The 15,114-nt window shown below is 43.7% G+C and overlaps 2 protein-coding genes across 2 annotated transcripts in view; one reads left to right on the top strand and one right to left on the bottom strand.

The window, feature by feature from the left end:
* arhgef4 (Rho guanine nucleotide exchange factor 4) overlaps positions 1 to 15,114 on the bottom strand; it is a 222,047-nt gene that overhangs the window by 61,551 nt on the left and 145,382 nt on the right. The window contains 1 exon segment of the mRNA XM_008106485.3: positions 1,789 to 1,922. Coding sequence (XP_008104692.2) covers positions 1,789 to 1,922 — 134 coding nt within the window.
* On the top strand, positions 4,121 to 9,757 carry LOC134297801 (uncharacterized). The gene is made up of 2 exons (XM_062976389.1): positions 4,121 to 6,170; positions 9,386 to 9,757. The coding sequence occupies exons 1-2, from the start codon at positions 4,542 to 4,544 to the stop codon at positions 9,491 to 9,493; spliced, it is 1,737 nt and encodes a 578-aa protein (XP_062832459.1). The 5' UTR covers positions 4,121 to 4,541; the 3' UTR covers positions 9,494 to 9,757.

Below are 15,114 nucleotides of genomic sequence, written 5' to 3'. Positions count from 1 at the left end.
TGCACTTACAGATGCATGAGGGAGATCCCAGGAGTGAGATTTCTCCATCATCTCGCTTAAATATTCTGCTGATGTGTAGCACTAAGCCAGCTGGCCTGTGCAGACTTTCAATGTTGTTCCAACCAAAGAGAATACTGATTTTCACCTGGCTTGTGGTAGACACAGCAAAGTGGTCTGTGGATAATGCAAGACAGAGCTGGGGTGGAGATGGAGTCCTGTTAATTGCCCTAGATTTCCAAGATAGGCTTAGCATCCCTTCCTGTGTTTCCTAGTTAGACTGGGACTTGGGGAAGGAAGACTTTGTTCCAATGACATTTTTTGATGAAAGGAAGTTTGTGGTCTATCTCTGGCCTTTGAGAGATAGGATACTTCTGAGTTCTATTTTATCCTTTATCTTTGTTTACATGAATCTTCTCAAAGAAGTAATTATGAGTTTCAGAGTAAAATAGGTTACCAAAATACACTTGGCATGTATTTCTATTTCTCATTTCCTTCTACTGGTGCTGGGAACCTGTGTGAGTCTTGTATAGGCATCTGGAGACAGTTTTAGATAGATGGGGACATAAAGCCAAGAACAGGATTTGTGGTTAGAGAAACCTTTGATCTTCCTAGCTAGTGCTGGATAAAGCTTTACTTCCCCTCAAGGACCAGATGTGCCACTTAGAAGTCCTTTGGTCTTAAAATCCAGTGGTTGCATTGATATCCAGGAAAAAGCTTTTATCAGTTTTGAGAGCTCCACTAATTGTGCCTTTATTTAGAGAAATCAAACTTTGCCATAGTAATATGTGGACTATAGTTCCCATAACTTTTTATCACTGTTATTAGTGGTTCTCAACCTTGTGGGTCCCCAACTTTGAATGGATTCACAGAGTGAATAATTCTGTGTTCACCTTTCAACTCAAAGTACTTGGCATTAATTTTAAAAAGATATGGAGCATGTAAGTTATTATAAAACTGAATATAAACATAGATTTAAAATGTCAAAAATGTAAATCATGGGGATAAGAACACACAACTGAGCTGTAAGAAAATGCAACCAAATTTGTACATGGTGGTACAGTAGAGTCTCAGTTATCCAACATAAACGGGCCGGCAGAACGTTGGATAAGCGGATATGTTGGATAATAAGGAGGGATTAAGGAAAAGCCTATTAAACATCAAATTAGGTAATGATTTTACAAATTAAGCACCAAAACATCATGTTATACAACACATTTGACAGAAAAAGTAGTTCAATACGAAATAATGCTATGTAGTAATTACTGTGTTTACGAATTTAGCACCAAAATATCACGATTTATTGAAAACATTGACTACAAAAATGCGTTGGATAATCCAGAATGTTGGATAAGTGAGTGTTGGATAAGTGAGACTCTACTGTAGTTAATTTCATTTGCATAAATAAGGAATGTGTCCCAGCATGACCCATATCAAACGAGAAAGTGAGGCTGTAACACAGAAGTGTAACAAGGGTCCTATATCTCATTTGCCAACAGTACATGCCTCCTACTCTCAGTGTAGCTGATGTTCAGTAAAGTAAGTTTGGGTGCAATTAGGATTGTGGCAATAGTGCCACAATCGTGACTACATAAGGATCATGAATACAGATCAATTATGTATGCGTAACTCCAAGATATTGAACCCCAACTTGCACATTTTACAAAACTCCCACGAGTCATGTTGCTAAGTAGAAGTGTTTTTTTTTAAAAAAAACTTTTGTTTTTAAAAACCTTTGTTTTTAAAATGAACCTTGCATTTTATTCTCATAGGCACCCACAGTTACAGTACCTCATTAATGGCAAGCTGTTCTCCGCCACCACCCGGGTGGCCATAACGATGACTGGAACTACGGAAGTCATCATACAAGTCCTCCTCACTTCCAACATCATCACTAGACTTCTCCAACGATCCATCAGCAATTACTAAAATGACAAAAACATATTAAAGGGATTTAGACCAAATTTGAAATGAAAGGAAGCATGGTAGTCAACATGTTTATATCAAAGTTATTATAAACTGAAACTATCATAGCACGTCTAACAGAAAAGAGCTGTGTGCATGCGCCTTCATGTTGCCTATTGACTTATGGTGACCTCTGAATAGGTTTTTTTAAAAGCAAATAATACTCCAAAGTGGTTTTGCCAGTTCGTTCTTCTGAAATATAGCCCAGGTATGCACTGATGGTCTCCCATCCAAGCACTAACCTGGACCGACCCTGTTAGCTTCTAAGATCAGGTGGCATCTGGTGTCTTTTGGGTATTTGGGCTTCGAGAAGGAATGAGGTACAGAGCTATAATGTTATAACTATAAAAAAAACTATCCTACTAGCTGTAAGGTTAAATCAACATTCTGAGCACCTCAGAAAGAAGAGACATGCACTTCTTCTAATGGTTAGCAATTTTACAACGCAGCATTACTGTCAGCTCTATTACGTCTAGCTATCTTGTAAAGTACATGTACATGCTTATTCACCATAACCAATTAACAGGTTATGTAGTGTTACACTGTTAAGTACAGTATATGAAACAGTGTCCTTATGTTGTTAAGAATATAAACTGAGAGGTATCCAGTTTATCTAAGACATTAACTTAATGACCTGACAACACTGGCCTAACTTACTGGCACTGAGAGTTCAAAATCTGAGCAGGGGCATGCCTTGCCCTTCCACTGCAGAGTTGCCCTGCTTCTGCTTGGACCATGTGTCACTCCTGCTTATAAAACCGATGGTGATGTACATGATGAACAGTCAGCAGTAGTTCTGTAGCCCTGAACTATCTTGGAATGTACAATCACCTAAAGCCACAAATGTTCCTGTTTTCTCTGTTTCCAACTTCAGTGTTCAGTGACAGAAAAACTCTTTTGCATATAGAAAACCAAGAGCTATTTCCTGGACTCTCGAGATAGACCATGAGAGAATCCCTGGCAAGTCTAGCTAAATATGAAAATCCTTGGCTGAACCCTTAGTTGGCCACTTTCAAACTCTTATTGAGAGTATAGCAACAGGCTGCAATGCACGTAAGCCTGTACTATACAACTAAAAGAGCATGTTATTTAGATGTGTGTTGTTGTTTATTTGCTCAGTCGCTTCCGACTCTTCGCGACCTCATGGACCAGCCCACACCAGGGCTCCCTGTCAGTCATCACCATCCCCAGCTCCTTCAAGGTCAAGCTAGTCACTTCAAGGATATCATCCATCCATCTTGCCCTTGGTCGGCCCCGCTTCCTTTTTCCTTCCATTTTCCCCAGCAGCATTCTCTTCTCTAAGCTTTCCTGTCTTCTCATTATGTGGTCAAAATACTTCATCTTTGCCTCCAATATCTTTCCTTCCAGCGAGCAGTCACTATCTCCGAGAGTATGGACTGATTGGATCTTCTTGCGGTCTAAGGCACTCTCAGAATTTTCCTCCAACACCACAGTTCAAAAGCATCTATCTTCCTTCGCTCAGCCTTCCTTAAGGTCCAGCTCTCACATCCATAGGTTACTACGGGGGATACATTGCTTTATCTATGCAGTCCTTTGTTGCCAGTGTGATGTCTCTACTCTTCACTACTTTATCAAGGTTGGTCGTTGCTCTCCTCCCAAGAAGTAAATGTCTTCTGATTTCCTGGCTGCAGGCTGCATCTGCAGTTATCATACCTAGAAGATACTTACTGGGAGGAAACCATATGAAAGCCCAAGCAATCGCTGTCCACCAATAAGCGAAATATTTTCTGTTGGCTCTGTAGGTATCCCAACCCAATGTGTTTTTCAGGTTTTATGATATGAAACACTGGCAAATTCTCCTCCAATTTGCCTGGGATTGCTGCCATATTTGAGCTTGTCACCTACAACTATTTCTTTCTTGTTTGCAGTTGATGGTTCTCAGACCAGCACATGGCCATGGACCACCATTCTGAGTAGCATACTCCACCAACCACCATTTTGTCTCATAAATCACCATTTTGTGCTGTGAGCTACCATTCTCTCACTAATGTTAGCGGGTAGACTGTGAAGTGGGAAATTAGTAGACCCTACATGAGGTCTGCCTACTCATGAATTAGGTCAAAACCTTAGAAACAACAGAAGCCAAAGCATGGTATTCAGACTTTTGAGAACAGTCATAATTGCCAAGAGGAGGGTGTCATGCAGCCAGATCCCAGGGCTGAATTTCCAAGCCCTGAATCTGACTTCATAACATAAACATGCGAGCACCTGGCGGGAGAAGATAAAATGAGCCTGGGAACTCAGGGGTGAAAGTATAAACAATTATAATTGCTGTAGTGTGGGGGGGATAGAAACCTTGGTGGAAATGTGATCCAGAAGGTGGGGTTTGATGATGATATTTGCGTGTGATGTTACGTTGCATCAGAAGTGATAAAATTAGATGTATGTAAACATTAGGTCATTCTCGACTTTTCCAAAGTCATGTATTCTTCAATAAAGATTGTGTTTGAGAGCAGCTATCTTTGATCTGCGTTCAGACTGGTCCTTTGAAGTAAGCCTGACATTAAAGTCGAGAATCCCATTTCTCACCCTCCTGCGGAATTCGCAGTGAAGTGATAATGAGCGAGGAAGAAGATCAAAGCCCAAATGAGGCAGAGAGGCCTTTGCAAGGGGCCCGGCCGAAGAGAGAAGAGACGCTGCAAGCCATAGCTTCCTCTACGGGGTACCCCAAGCCGAACGGCGTGACCCAGAGAATTCCCAGGCTCGGAAGAGGCGTCTCTGCAGCTGCAGAAACCAGTTGGGGATCTGGAGGAAGTATGCCGGAGACCGTGGCCCTGCGGTTATCCATCCTGGAAACTAATTTATCCAGGCTGTCGGAAACCGTGGGGAGATTGGTGCCATTATTGGAAGAGAATCTCCAGAAGGAGGCCAGCCGATATGGCGCCGAGAGAGAACCAAGCAAAGAAGGAGATTGGAGCCAGAGGGGCCAGCGGGCGTCAACGCAGAGCCCCGTGGCGGCAAGGGACGAGGGAGATGAGGAATACTGGCAGGAGCTGCAGTTCCGGGACAGCATGGCGCGAGAAGTGGAGCGTCAGCGAGCCCTGGGGACCCTGAGGCCGCCGTCTCCAACAGAGCTCCCAACCCCCCGAATGGGCGTCGGGGTGGAAAGGCCACTGGGGCCAGGGATCGGGTCCAGTGGATTCGCAGACGAAGGCGGAGAGGAGCGGGGGGTCCAGGAAGAGGAGGAGGATGTGCCGTACGACGAGGAAAGGCGAGATGAGGGGGCTACAGCTAGGCCAGTATGCGGATGGGCGGAAGAGCCAACAGCGGCGGCAGACTTCCAGGAGCCGCGCAGAATGACCACCGGAGTGGGGCGCGGCGTGTTCCAAGGAGCCACCCGAGGAAACCTGATGCAACCCTTCCCCATGCCGCCCAGACAATATCAAAGGGCTGCAGAATGGATGCCTAGAAGGGAAGATCTCAAGCTGGAATACGGAGGGGAATCAGAGGAACTGAACTTTTTTCTAATTAGCATTAGAGGATACATGGAAGACAACGCACACACATTTCCCTCCGAAGCAAGCAGGGTTCGAGCCATCGGCAACACACTAAAGCGAGGAGCAGCCAGCTGGTATGTGCAATTGCATGCCAGACGCGACCCATGCCTGAGGTCAGTGCCCCGCTTCCTCGCCGCACTGGAGAACCGGTTCAGAGACCGGCTAGAGCAATTGAGGGCTCGAGACCAGCTGAAAGGAATAAAACAGAGGGACAAAACGGTGCCCGAGTACGCAGAGGAATTCCTCCACCTCGCGGAAAGGGTACCGGAGTGGTCTGAAGTAACCAAAGTGGAACTATTTAAAGAGGGACTACGCCCCGAGATTTTCAGCTGGGCAGCGCACAGAGACGACCCCGAGACGCTCCAGGGATGGATTCAACTAGCGGGGCGCGTCGAATCTACCCTGGCACAAGTAAAGCGCTTCAGGAGCAGCAGCGGCCAGCAAAGACCGGTGGCGAGAGGTCGAGGAGAAACGAGGAAGCAAGAAAGACCCGGAGGGAGGCCGGGGATTCCCCCCAGAGGAGACGACAACAAACCTAAACCGGGATGCTTTGTATGTGGGAAGACGGGCCACCGAGCAGCGGAATGCTGGGCCCGGAAGGGGGAGCCGCCAAAAGCCCCAAAGCCCAAGCCAGCAACCGGGAGGCGTGCGGAGGAGGAGGTGCAGGTCCCAGAATCTTCGGAAAGATTGGTGAGTCGGGACAACCGCATGATAGTAGTACCAATTTGCCTCTCGGGGCTAGAAAATCGGGCCACCTGCAAGGCGTTTGTAGACTGCGGGTGTTCTAGGAACATTATAACCCCAGAATTAGCAGGAGCGCTGAAATGCCAGCAGATGGCACTTGACTCCCCAATTGCATTTTCGCAGCTAGATGGATCAGTCGCTGCTGGGGAAGTATCTACAAAGGAATTACGGGGAGTTCCATGCAAAATAGGCAAATGGGGAGGAAGAATATCCTTTGTGATAGCCCCTATTGCCACATACCATGTAATATTGGGGATACCATGGCTCGAACAAGCAAATCCTGAAGTAGATTGGAGAGGAAAAAGCTTAGCATTTAAAGAACAGCAGATGCAATGGGAGATAAGCAAAATTGCAGAAGAGGAGGACGAGGAAGACGAAGCAGGGGAAATAGACCCACAGCTATTGCCACCTGAATACAGAGACTTTGCGGATGTTTTCAATCAGAAAGAGGCCAGTAAATTGCCTCCCAAAAGAAATATAGAAGTAGGGATTGAAATAACCCCAGGAGCAGACTTACCAAAACCAAAAGTGTATCCCATGTCTGTGCAAGAGAAGGAGGAATTGAGAAAATACATTGATAAAAACCTGGCTCGAGGCTTCATTAAGCCATCTAATTCTCCTCTCGGGGCTCCAGTGTTATTTAGGAGAAAGAAAGACAATTCCCTAAGATTGTGCATTGATTATCGAAATTTAAACGCAATTACCAAGGACAATAAATACCCTATGCCCTTAGTCAAGGATTTAATTACCGTATTGAAGAAAGGGAGCATATTTACTAAACTGGATTTAATTGAAGCGTATCATAAATTAAGGATCAAACCGGAGGATACTTGGAAAACCGCATTTTCCTGCGCATTCGGCCATTTTGAATACGAAATTTTGCCTTTCGGGTTAAAAAATGGAAGCGGCTGCTTTATGCAGCTTATAAATGAAATACTACACCCGTTATTGTACAGAGGGGTGTTCATATTCCTTGATGATATCTTGATCATTTCTGAAGATAAGGAAAAGCACGTAAAATTGGTCCGGGAAGTTTTGCAGAGACTAAGAGAAGCAAAGCTGTACGCAAAACTGTCCAAATGTGAATTTAATAAAACTCAAATTGACTTTCTGGGATATCGGATGTCTCCAGAAGGGTTAGCTATGGATCCAGCTAAAGTAGCAGATGTGAAAGAATGGGGAGTGCCTCAAACAAGGAGGCAATTACAATCATTTCTGGGGTTTGCAAATTTTTACAGACCCTTCATAAAAGGCTTTGCACAAATAACCGCACCCCTTACAGAACTTTTAAAAACAAAAGGGAAAGGGGAGACAGCAAAAGTGAAAGCTCCCGGCGCCAAACTGAGTTGGACGCCAGAATGCCAAAAGGCATTCGAGACCTTAAAAGAATGCTTCACTGAAGGACCCATCCTAAAACACCCTGATATCAGGAGCCCTTTCATAATCCATTGCGATGCCTCAGACTGTGCGTACGGGGCAGTGCTATTGCAAAAGGATCAAAATGGGAACTTAAAACCCTGTGGATATTTGTCACGGAAGTTCAGCGAAACTGAAAAAAGTTGGCCAATATGGGAAAAAGAGGCATTAGCCATATTAAAAGCCTTAGAATGCTGGCGACACTTCCTCGAAGGAAGCGGAATCCCATTCGAAATTTGGTCTGACCATAAGAATCTCCAGTATTTAAAGTCTCCTAGAAAATTGTCCCCCAAACAAATCAGATGGGCGCAATACTTCAGCAGATTCGATTTCCAATTAAAGTTTTTTCAAGGGAAACAGAATGTCTTGGCAGATGCTCTTTCACGCATGCCTCAACACGAAGGCCTAACCACAGCAAAGGAGGGGACAATATTCTCTGACAAACAATGGGGCTTAGCTGTCAGGACAAGAGCACAAGCCCAAAAGGAGGACACGGCTTTTGTCGAACTCGGCGGGGAAGATAACTGGGGGAATGAACTAAAACAGTCTTATAAAGGAGATCAATGGATCGCGTCCAACGCAGAAAAGGGGGACCAGAAGGGGGGATTTTGGTTTGTAAACAAGAAACTGTATATCCCAGCAATATTAAGGATTAAGATTCTGCATCGTTTTCACAACAACCAGAGCGCTGGTCATACAGGAATTACCAAAACAACAAAGGCAATAGCAAAACATTGTTGGTGGCCAGGAATGAGGAAGGACATAAAGAATCATGTTGTCCAATGTGATGATTGTGCCAGAAATAAATCGGGAGGAGGGAAGCCTATGGGATTGTTACAGACAGTAGCGGAACCTACCAGGCCTTGGGAATGTGTAGCTATGGACTTTGTGGGAGAACTGCCAGTCAGCAAAGGACATCGTTATATTTGGACAGTATTAGACCTGTTTTCTAAACAGGCCCACTTTATAGCACTGACGAAGCTACCATCGGCTGAGAAACTAGCTGAATTGTACATAAACCATATTTACAAATTACATGGATGTCCAAGTAGAGTAGTCAGTGACAGAGGAGTACAATTCACAGCAAAATTTTGGGAAAAATTCTTGGAAATGCTAGGAGCAGAAAGGAGTTTAAGTTCTGCTTTTCACCCCATGACAAACGGGGCGGTAGAACGTACTCAGCAAACGCTTGGGCAGTTCCTTCGAATGTACTCTAACATGAGACAAAATGACTGGTCTAGGTGGTTGGCGTTTGCGGAACTAGCCTTTAATTCAACTATACATTCAGCAACAAACAAAACCCCCTTTGAAGTAGTTTACGGGTATGAAATACAACCTTTACCCCAATTGCCGAGGTGGACAGAAAATGAAGGAACAGAGGCAGGGAAATGGAAAACGCAAATGATGGAATGTTGGAATCAAGTGACTGCTTCGTTAAAAGAAGCACACAAAAAGTATAAAACGTTCGCAGACAGAAAGAGGGTGGAAGGCGATAAATTAGATAAAGGAGATCTAGTGTGGTTAAGTACCCAAAACATCAAATTGGGGTTACCTTCAAGAAAACTGGGCCCCAAATATATTGGACCATTCAGAATACAGGGTGTTATCAATGAAGTGACTTTCCAATTGGCATTGCCAAAAAGTTTAGGGAAAATACACCCAGTCTTCCATCGCAGCTTGCTGAAAAAATATATGGGGACTTTAGACAAAATGGACCCATAGAGTTATTGTTTGATTTGTTTCAGGACTATGGTGAAAGAAGAACCGAAGAGGAGGACGAAGAAAACGGGGGCGCCATGTCATGCAGCCAGATCCCAGGGCTGAATTTCCAAGCCCTGAATCTGACTTCATAACATAAACATGCGAGCACCTGGCGGGAGAAGATAAAATGAGCCTGGGAACTCAGGGGTGAAAGTATAAACAATTATAATTGCTGTAGTGTGGGGGGGATAGAAACCTTGGTGGAAATGTGATCCAGAAGGTGGGGTTTGATGATGATATTTGCGTGTGATGTTACGTTGCATCAGAAGTGATAAAATTAGATGTATGTAAACATTAGGTCATTCTCGACTTTTCCAAAGTCATGTATTCTTCAATAAAGATTGTGTTTGAGAGCAGCTATCTTTGATCTGCGTTCAGACTGGTCCTTTGAAGTAAGCCTGACAGGAGGGGCTCTTTAGCCTGAAGTATTTCCTTTGAGGTTGTTCCCTTTTTCTCAACACGACACTGCATTGTTTTGTCGAATGTTTCCATCATACTTTCTCTTTACAGACCGCCTCTGCCTGTTCCCATTACTGAACTCTATAATTTTCAGCTTGAAGACAAATGTCTCCCGTCATCTTTAAAGCTTTCTGTTTTTTGTTCCCCTCACCTCAGTTGCTATATGATTTGCACTTAGATGAAAAAGAAAAAGTTATGGCTTGTGTTGAGATGTGCTCCATTTCTCCTAAGCTCCCTCGTTACTCATGTATCATTGCCAAACACACATTTGTTTGCCTAGCTTAACTCTTTTTGGGGGATCAGCTGCTTCAGTTTTCCAGGCTGTTTTGCAAAATGTTATTTTACCCTAAAAGAACTGCTCAAGCTTAGCAAAAGAAAGCAGCAGTGGCAGTTCCTGCCAACTGTTTTGCTGCTTGCGGCAACACCAAAGAGGAGGCTCAAATGCCATGATGAAAATAAGTAAAAGAGAAGGCCTCCTCACCCCCTTCTATAGTACAAATTAGAACATCCAAAATGTCAAGGGGCTGCTGGAAGGGGGAAATGTACAAAAATGCCTGCTGATTTATTTTCAAATTCCCAGAAATAATGACTCTATGCTTCTAATAAGTAACCACAGATTAACAGCATGGTTTGTCAAAGTGAAGAGCATGGGACACATGGAACCCTTAGTTAGGACTCCACATGGGGCTTGTGAAGCTCCTAAGAAGTCTTCTAAAGCTCCAGGACTCCCAAAGTTTTAAATAGGTTGGTTTGGGAAAAATCTTCATCTTTCAAGATCAGCCCAAGGCCTCCAAATGGTCCATAAACACAACACTGTGCTTCCCTTTCACTCCAATCATGGCTGGCAATATTATTAAACAATTACAAGTAGGAGGATAGTCTTCTTTAAGTATCATCATCCCTGAGCATGGATCCAATTTAAATTCAGTTTCTGCCTCCTGCAGAATTCTGGGGTTTGTACTTTAGTAAGGTCCAGAACCTGTCTGGTAGAGCTGTCTGGCAATTCTGAATTCTGCAGAAGGCAGAAACTGGATTTAAAGTGGATCCATGCTCTCGTGCAGTGGTTCTCAACCTGGGATCCCCAGATGTTTTTGGCCTTCAACTCCCAGAAATCCTAACAGCTGGTGAACTGGCTGGGATTTCAGGGACTTGTAGGCCAAAAACATCTGGGGACCCCAGGTTGAGAACCACTGCTCTAGTGTGAAGTGGGAGTTATATTACTCCAGTAGGCCTAACCAGAAAGGACAATGATGAAGCTGGGAACTGTAGTTCAGTAACATTGAGAGGGCCACACAATCCCCATCCTTGCGCTGAAGTCAGCAGCATAGTTTCAGTTTTCATCAGTGATTCAGGAATGCTACATCTTTTGACAGCAGAGCGTTTTAAAATGCAATAAATAGCAATATATAAGCTCAAAGAAAAAATCAATATTACTTCACCAGTTTAAGAAGCATTGGTTCTAGAGTTCGTCTTCAATTTCATATAGCAAAGAACAATTTATTTACCTCTTCTCTGCTGAACTGTGTTCAGGGCAGAAAAGTTAGAAAAGAGCCCTATGACATCAAAAGAGGCCATCCCAATATCTCAGGTTTTGATCTAGCCCTAAAATCTCACAGCATGGAATAATCCCAATCTGGCTCTTCTCTTGGTCTGAACAAACTTGAGTATGAACAGGATCTTACTTTGTCCATAATATACAGGCAGTCTACAAGTTATGAACAAGATAGGGTCTATTGCAGGCATAGGCAAACTAAGGGCTGGGGGCTGGATGCGCCCCCCTGGCCCGCCACATCCTTAAACCAAAAAGATGGGCGAGGAAGGCACTTAGCAGCCGAGAGCCCTCAGGAGCGCTTTTAGCCACTGTGTATCTCAATCTTCTCCCAACACAAGGATGGTGTGAGCGGCCCCAACCTTATGCCGAGAGGATGTCACAAAGAAGACAAGCGCGGCTGAGAGTCCTCCAGAGAACTCTCAACCGTCGTCTGTCTCACCCTCCTCCCAGCATAATGCCAAGAGGACAGCCCAAGGATTGGGGGAAGAGGATGGGAGGATCAAGATGGGGTGTTGGGGCAGTCACTATGTGTCTCACCTTACTCCCGGCATAAGGATAGGACGAGCAGCCCCATTTTTATGCTGAGAGGACAACCCGAGGATGATCCATGTCCTGCTCTGCCCACTCCTGGGCCTGCCCCACCAAGCATGTGCCCAGGCCCCCTCCCTCCTCTCCTGGCCTGGTCCTCCCGGCCGGACCCACAATATAGCCCCAAGAGAAAAAGGTTTGCCCATGTACGGTCTATTGGCTTGTTCTTAAACTGAATTTATTTGTAAATCGGAACAGATACATTTTTAAGTGTAACTCCAGCCATATTTTATAGATATAGATATATGTGCTTTGGATAGCATGGGGAAGAGTTAACACCCCTGTGGTGTTTGTTTTGCTGTCTGTCCCCCTGTTCAGAAGAGTTAACCTCATTTTCTGTCCCTGTGATAATTGAATTTTGACAAATTTCACTTGTTGTGGAAACAAGGATTGGTGAGAAAGCTTCGGTGGTGTGATGCCTCATGGGCCTTGTAGTCCTGCTCCTAGTGCCATCGTGGCAGATGAAGACGAAAACATGGGGTTTTCGCCGGTTCAACAAGAGCCGGAGTCCTTTCACCTGCCGGATGTTGATGTTTGTCCCCAAGAATTCAGTAAAACAGACCTTGGACATTCCTCGCCTCCGTTCCCTAGAAAAGAATCCTACTGTGCTGACAGAGGAGTCAGGGAACAGAATAGCAGGAGTTTACGGATTGCTGCCAAACAACAGGCTGATTAGACCTGCTTCCCTTGGGAAATTCTAAGGAGTCTTGCATCTGGACAAAGTTGGGTTTCGCTTCCCGATCTCTAGGGAAAGAGATTGTTGGCGGGAAAACGAGACCCAAATATAGGTGCCTGATGCGGGAGAATCTTTGCGGAGTCAACAGAGCAGCTTCAGGAGTAAGATCTTGTGTGGACTTCGTAACCCCAGTTCCTTGTTTCCCGGATTAAGTAATCAAGACTTGCTTTTAACCACGGACCTTGTTCCAAGAATCACTGTTTGCCTTGTATCCAGCCTTGTATCCTGCCTTGTTTCCAGCCTTGTATCCAGCCTTGTTTCCAGCCTTGTTGTCAAGCTACCTAGGACTCCTGAGACTCAGACATTTCCTCACACTATTGCTTGGCAATAGTGTGTGTTTCGGTATTGGATAAAGAACTTTGAACTCTAATATCATTTATTGGACAATACATTTTTGGACTATATTTGACCTCATTTGAAAGGTCTGCTTCTGAACTATATTCTTCACTTGTTTTTATTGTTTTTATATATTTCCTTAATAAAGATATTAGAGATTGGCCTCCGTATATGGTTCTTGGTGCCCTGCTGCCAGGGGTCTGACAGGTGGAGACATTTTTTTCCCATGATAACTCTTCCAGGAGTGATTTTCACTTCTTAGGGGTAGATTCCTCTCACTTCCTGTTGTTGCACCCTCATTCTGAACTATGAGTCATTTGTAAGTCAGACACTTGCAACATGGGGGCTGCCTGTATATAATACTGAGGATGCCTTCCCCTTTCACACCTCTTTGAGTTTTTGGAGAATCCGAATGTTGACACAGAATATGGAAGAAGAGCCCATATAATTTTTAAAAAACCTGTAAGATAGTTGATGGAAAATATGACGCTTATATAGAATTCTGGAATTATTTTTTTTTAGTATTTCTCCTCACTCAAATGCTGTGTTTAATTATTCTGCATTTGAGAGCTCCATATCTCTAAAAATAAAAATCAAGAGAGTTATTTTCCACAATATCTGACAGAAGGCATTCTAGTCTAGAGCCAAAATATCTTTTCAGTTCTGGAGGAAGCAGCAGCAGTACACTCGGTACAAAGAGGTTTCTGTTTTTTCTTCTCCCAGACCTCACGGTTCCTTTGCACTACTCTGCCTCAGCCCATTAATGGGCAAGCTCACTTGTCATGAGGAAGCTGGCTGGGTGGTAACCATAACAGTCTGTTCCCAAATATTCCCCCAAGACCTAAATATAGCCATCTTTTATCTTTCCATTTCTATTTTGCAACGTACCATGTATGTCACTACAATTGGTATTAAGCTTGTGGTTTTTCAGTTACATCAAGAACATACAGGTTTCCATGGATCACTATGGCCTGCAAGATCCTGTTCTTGCCAGCTCTGATCTGAAGGACACTTGGCATTATACCTACAAACACAAGACATCCCTCAAACACGCATAATTTTAAAGCTTTTGGAAAAACTATAAGCGCCTAGAGATGCCAAGATATTCCATTCATTTAATCAACTAATTGTTCCTTTAAATCTTCCTATGTGGTTAAAAATAACATGTGAAAGCTAGAAGACTCAATGACTACAATAGGGAAGGGGGCAAGTGAATCAATTTCAGCTTGGGGTGGAGCAATCTTCAGCAGGACATAGCAAAGAGAAGATTTAATGTTTCTCTTCTTATACCATGATTCTGATCCGTACCTGTCCAACACAGAGAGGTGCACAAACACATACCTCTGATTGTACACGTGGCTGATTGATGTGAGGAATACCAACCATGACTTCAAATGCCTTGCCCATCTCCATGATAAACCTTGTATATGTGACCATTTCCTCATAGATTGCACTTTTCTTGCTGTGTTAATTTGATATAGCCACAGGGTCTATTCCCATCCCGAGTTGTTCTCTCACGAACCTGCAGCACTTTATCAGCTACCTCGTGTTTACAAAATTCATACGGTGCACTTTAGCCAATAGTCTTTTATAACTTTTCTGTGTTTCAATCATGTTTTATTAAGTTTGCTATTTTATTTGTATATGTTAATGTTTAAATTTTATAACTGCACATGTCTTCTTCATTTGATGTGTTTTACATTGTTGTTGTTTTTATGTGGGCTTGACCCCTTGTAAGCTGCCCCGACTCCCTTCGGTGAGATGGAGGCGGGGTATAAAAATAAAGTTATTATTATTATTGTTGAGGCAACATTTAGTATGACTCCAAGAAAAGTTGGCCTTGAAGAGGTTTAGTGAACAGACAGTGCTTTCCAATGAGGACAGAAGATTGAAATTTCTACATGCTCTGCATGTAGCACAGTGTAATCTGAACAAGAGAATTAAACTTGCTGAATATCTAAGGAAGGCTTTACACATCTCCCAGTTGAGTTACTTACATTCTACTTCTATGGTCCTGATAACCTGCAATTCCTTTATGTGAC

This window comes from Anolis carolinensis, chromosome 3 (assembly GCF_035594765.1).
Source record: "Anolis carolinensis isolate JA03-04 chromosome 3, rAnoCar3.1.pri, whole genome shotgun sequence".
In the NCBI taxonomy this organism is placed as follows: Eukaryota; Metazoa; Chordata; class Lepidosauria; order Squamata; family Dactyloidae; genus Anolis; species Anolis carolinensis.
The sequence above is the reverse complement of the archived record's forward strand: the minus strand, read 5'-3'. Positions and strand labels throughout refer to the sequence as shown.